Source organism: Oncorhynchus tshawytscha, linkage group LG02 (assembly GCF_018296145.1).
Source record: "Oncorhynchus tshawytscha isolate Ot180627B linkage group LG02, Otsh_v2.0, whole genome shotgun sequence".
Taxonomy (NCBI): Eukaryota; Metazoa; Chordata; class Actinopteri; order Salmoniformes; family Salmonidae; genus Oncorhynchus; species Oncorhynchus tshawytscha.
In genome coordinates this window covers 6626128-6631789 of record NC_056430.1, presented here as the reverse complement: position 1 = coordinate 6631789, position 5662 = coordinate 6626128, and the positions used below count along the sequence as shown (strand labels likewise).

Below are 5662 nucleotides of genomic sequence, written 5' to 3'. Positions count from 1 at the left end.
TATCACCAGACGTGTAAAAACTCAGGGGAGATCTAATCGTTGCCTTTATAACTATGGCCTGAGTTTCTCCAGGTCATATCAGTAAAAACATTGATTTGGAAGTGATGATCACCTTGACCAGCTATGCCAGTGGGACCTGAGAACGTTCCATCTCCTCCACACTGTGCCTGCCTTGGACCAGTGTAGAGGAGTGTTCAACAACAACGCTACGGTCATGTACGGAGCCATGCTCCAGGCTGATGAGGAGGAGGATGTGATGGACCAACAGATGAAGAGTCCCTTTGGTTCCTCCTTCAGAACCTTTGACGCCACCGACTACAAACCCATCGGTATGACCTAAAGGTCATAGGTTAAGCATATTTTGTTTTGTGGCCTGTGGCATGTTGGTTGAAATGAACTTCTGGTTGTATGTTCTTCCTCAGCTACTGTGGATGTGAAGAGGAATATCTTTGACCTGTGTACTGACACTAGGGACTGCTACCTGGCTGTCATCGAGGTAAACTTCCTGGTTTTATTTCCATTGCTGATATTCCATGTTACGTCTTTTAGCTCTGCTCCTGACCGTTCCATTCTACCTGTCAATCAGTATATGGTTGTTATCATGTAGGAAGAATGAGCTGTATTGTTTGTGTCCCATATTCTTATTTAGGGGTTTAGGGCTAGGGATTAGGGGCTAGAGGTTAAGGATTAGGGGCTAGGGGTAAAGGGCTATGGATTAGGGGTTTAGGGCTAGGGGTTAAGGATTAGGGGCTAGGGGTAAAGGGCTAGGGATTAGGGGTTTAGGGCTAGAGGTTAAGGATTAGGGGCTAGGGGTAAAGGGCTATGGATTAGGGGCTAGGGGTTAGGGATTAGGGGTAAAGGGCTATGGATTAGGGGCTAGGGATTAGGGTGGTGCAATGCTCCCTGATGATGCCATATTATTGCTCTCTGTTCTACTCTGGCTCTTGATCTGAGTCCCAAATAGACATCCAAAAAGAAACTGAAGAGTGGAATGTGGGAAGTGTAGTTCTCTCTGTCGGTCAGCAGTTCATCTAAAGAGTGGAATGTGGGAAGTGTAGTTCTCTCTGTCGGTCAGCAGTTCATCTAAAGAGTGGAATGTGGGAAGTGTAGTTCTCTCTGTCGGTCAGCAGTTCATCTCAAGCTGTGTGTTCTTCTAAAGAGTGGAGTGTGGGAAGTGTAGTTCTCTCTGTCGGTCAACAGTTCATCTAAAGAGTGGAATGTGGGAAGTGTAGTTCTCTCTGTTGGTCAACAGTTTGTCTCAAGTTGTCTTTTCTAACGTCTTTAGAACCAGGACTCTATCAACATGGACACGGTGTGTCGCTTGTATGAAGTGGGGAGACAGAGACTAGCTGAGGAGGGAGAGGATGAAGAAGATCAGGTAAGAAATGCTGTCCTTCTCTCTACTAAACTCAGTCTAACTTTAGCATTTTATCTACATCAGCGCTCTCCTAGTGTTCCTAATCTCTAATATCCAGTCTCTCCATTTCAACCCACACTGCCCAGTGCTCTTTGATCGGGGTTCTGAGAGCCCACAGGGTTACACACCAGAACCTTTGTTCCTATCCTAGCCCGTCACTAAAACACCTGCTTCTATCCCAGCCTCTCCCCACTGTTTGCCCTTGTGTTAATTAACTGTGTTCAAATATATTGATGTGTTTTTTTATTTATTTTTTTAAATGTATATTTCATCTTGTTTCACCTTGTGTTGATTTGTGTTCAAAATGTGTCACCTTCCCACCAGGAGGATCAAGACGATGATGAAGACTCTGACGACGACGACGATGAAGATGACGACGATGATGACATGGAGACTGACCCGCTGTTGGCCGAGCTGATCGAGGGAGGAGACGGAGAGGAGGATGGAGGTAACGACTTCTCTCCCTCGGATGATGAAGCAGTGGCCAGGCTGCTCCATGCTGAGGAGGATGATGATGATGATGATGAGGATGACTCGAACAACGATGCTGAGATTGACCTGGGATGTGAGTAACTGCGGTGTCTTTTTGGGAAGATCATTTATCACACACAAAACATCCACTAGTCTAGAAGCGAGAGAAAAAAGCAGACCAAGACTGGCAGCATTGGCCAGGCACTATGTTTCCCCAGGTACCAAGAGGACTATGTCTGATTCATTGATCGATTTGATTTTTGGGCAAAAAAAAATCTGAATCAAATTTTAACATCAAATTGTATTTGTCACATGCGCCAAATACAACAGGTAGACCTTTCAGTGAAATGCTGACTTACAAGCCCATAACCAACAATGCAGATTTAAGAAAAATAAGTGTTTAGTAAAAAATAGATCAGTAAAAAATGTAAATAGCAAATATTTAAATAGCAGCAGTACAATAACGAGACTATATACAGGGGGTACTGGTACAGAGTCAATGTGGAGGCTATATACAGGGGGTACCGGTACAGAGTCAATGTGGAGGCTATATACAGGGGGTACCGGTACAGAGTCAATGTGGAGGCTATATACAGGGGGTACAGAGTCAATGTGGAGGCAATATACAGGGGGTACAGAGTCAATGTGGAGGCTATATACATGGTGTTATGGTACAGAGTCAATGTGGAGGCTATATACATGGTGTTATGGTACAGAGTCAATGTGGAGGCTATATACAGGGGGTACCGGTACAGAGTCAATGTGAAGGCTATATACATGGTGTTATGGTACAGAGTCAATGTGGAGGCTATATACAGGGGTACTGGTACAGAGTCAATGTGGAGGCTATAGGCTATATACAGGGGTACTGGGGTACAGAGTCAGTCAATGGGGGTACTGGTAGAGTCAATGTGGAGGCTATATACAGGGGGTACTGGTACAGAGTCAATGTGGAGGCTATATACAGGGGGTACTGGTACAGAGTCAATGTGGAGACTATATACAGGGGGTACTGGTACAGAGTCAATGTGGAGACTATATACAGGGGGTACTGGTACAGAGTCAATGTGGAGACTATATACAGGGGGTACTGGTACAGAGTCAATGTGGAGACTATATACAGGGGGTACCGGTACAGAGTCAATGTGGAGGCTATATACAGGGGTACTGGTACAGAGTCAATGTGGAGGCTATATACAGGGGGTACTGGTACAGAGTCAATGTGGAGGCTATATACAGGGGGTACCGGTACAGAGTCAATGTGGAGGCTATATACAGGGGGTACAATGTGGAGGCTGGGGGTACAGAGTCAATGTGGAGGCTGTATACAGGGGTACTGGTACAGAGTCAATGTGGAGACTATATACAGGGGGTACTGGTACAGAGTCAATGTGGAGGCTATATACAGGGGGTACCGGAGAGTCTGTGGAGGCTATATACAGGGGTACTGGTACAGAGTCAGAGTCAATGTGGAGGCTGTATACAGGGGTACTGGTACAGAGTCAATGTGGAGGCTATATACAGGGGTACTGGTACAGAGTCAATGTGGAGGCTATATACAGGGGTACCGGTACAGAGTCAATGTGGAGGCTATATACAGGGGGTACTGGTACAGAGTCAATGTGGAGGCTATATACAGGGGGTACCGGTACAGAGTCAATGTGCGGGGGGGGGCACCGGTTAGTTGATGTAATTGAGGTAGTATGTACATGTAGGTAGAGTTATTAAAGTGACGTTGCATAGGTAATAAACAGAGTAGCAGCAGCAGCGTAAGAGGGGATGGGAGGGGACAGATGATGTAAATAGTCTGGGTAGACATTTGATTAGATGTTCCGGAGTCTTATGGCTTTGGGGGTAGAAGCTGTTTAGAAGCCTTTTGGACCTAGACTTGGCGCTCCGGTACCGCTTGCCGTGCGGTAGTAGAGAGAACAGTCTATGACTAGGGTGGCTGGTGTCTTTGACAATTTTTAGGGTCTTGCTCTGACACCGCCTGGTGTAGAGGTCCTGGATGGCAGCCAGCTTTGCCCCAGTGATGTACTGGGCCGTACGCACTACCCTCTGTCGTGCCTTGCGGTCGGAGGCCGAGCAGTTGCCATACCAGGCAGTGATGGTGCAGCTGTAGAACCTTTTGACGATCTGGGGACCCATTCCAAATCTTTTCAGTCTCCTGAGGGGGAATAGGCTTTGTCGTGCCCTCTTCACGACTGTCTTGGTGTGTTTGGACCATGATAGTTTGTTGGGGAACAGTAAAAGTTAATAAGTACACACACTCACCATCTTTCTATGTCCCTGTCTGTCTTCCCATACAGCTGACAGTTCCGACAGCTCAGACGGCAGCACTGACACCTCGGATCTGGAGGACCAACTCTTCCTGTCTATGAGCGACTAAAACAGCGAACAGGACATGACAACCAGGAAGTGACAAAAGGGACACAACAAGTATCCACCCATTGCCACTTAAGCTGGAGAAATTGGGGGACCCCCCCCTTATGAATGTGAATTCATATGCACAAAGAGAAAATATGAAATAAAAAGAATGGTATTTGAAGCAATCCCAGGTGTGAGATGGTGAAGGACCGATGACTGTTGACTGATGGTGTTGTTGGACATGACAGGCTACCCACTGAATTCCGAATGTAACCCCTAGCAACTACACGCTAGGCGCTCTTGTAGGTCAGAGAATATTGCATTGCTTTTCAATGCCTCTTAAGGTGTAGGGTCTTGGGTTCCATTTGGAAGCACTAGTTTGACAAGGAAAAGAGACTTGATATTATAGACCGAAGGACACTTAGACAAAACTATCAAGACTTTCTTTATCTGACGTGTAGCAATTTGAATTGTACAAAAACAAGATTTTTTTTTTTTCCTCCAGATTTTTGTTGGCCTTTTTTTTTAATATAACTGACTTTTTTTCTGTTGATGTAGCTGTAAAATAGCTACTGCTCTTGTATTTCTTATTATATTAGCATCCCCAGAGATACTCTTCTTGAGGTCCACACAGAACATGAAACAGAATACAGAACATGAAACAGAACACAGAATACAGAACACAGAACATGAAACAGAACACAGAATACAGAACACAGAACACAGAACACAGAACATGAAACAGAACACAGAATACAGAACACAGAACATGAAACAGAACACAGAATACAGAACACAGAACATGACATTAATACATAACATTTAATAGACAAGAACAGCTCCAGGACAGAACAGAGCTCGTTGCTACATCCTGTTAAATCTACTCGTTAATACTAAGACTACTATCGCTTTAAGGATACAACCTTCTCCGTTAAATTGAAGTTATGACAACAAACAATGGCAGACAACTTTTCATTATTTTAGTGTTTCAGATTGACTGTTGTTTTGCCAAACTTTGTCAAGCTAACCAGTCAAGAGTCAAAATGATGTATAGCTTCAAAACTGTTAATTTATTTACTATATTATAATTTTTGGGGGGTTATTGTACTTTGTCAAATGCCAGTGACAATTAATATAAAATATTCATAAAAATGTAACAATGCTCCTATGTTTGCTCTTGTACCCCTTTTTTCACACCACGGAGCCCAGCTGTACTGGCCCGGTTACACGTCCAGCATAGTTGCTGGAATGGTGCTGTACAGGGCAATGTAAAAAGATCATATCCAAGCCTGCATAGTGTGAAAAGGGTGTTCTGTAGTGGTAAACGGGTGTAGGGAGTTTAATGGCCTCTAGAGGTCAGTGTTGAATAATGTGGATACATTGATATTTAAAACAGCCATATATATA

The 5662-nt window shown here is 44.5% G+C and overlaps 1 protein-coding gene across 11 annotated transcripts in view; it reads left to right on the top strand.

Annotated features, from left to right (window-relative positions):
* Nucleotides 1-5423, top strand: part of LOC112254074 (DDB1- and CUL4-associated factor 1) — a 41753-nt gene extending 36330 nt beyond the window's left edge. For all 11 annotated transcript variants that reach the window (XM_042329754.1, XM_042329762.1, XM_042329769.1 and 8 more), the window contains 5 exons: nucleotides 131-329; nucleotides 423-496; nucleotides 1286-1378; nucleotides 1742-1982; nucleotides 4198-5423. In XM_042329754.1, coding sequence (XP_042185688.1) covers nucleotides 131-329; nucleotides 423-496; nucleotides 1286-1378; nucleotides 1742-1982; nucleotides 4198-4277 — 687 coding nt within the window. In that variant the 3' untranslated portion in view covers nucleotides 4278-5423. The remainder of the gene's footprint in view (nucleotides 1-130; nucleotides 330-422; nucleotides 497-1285; nucleotides 1379-1741; nucleotides 1983-4197) is intronic.
* Nucleotides 5424-5662: the final 239 nt, after the last annotated feature.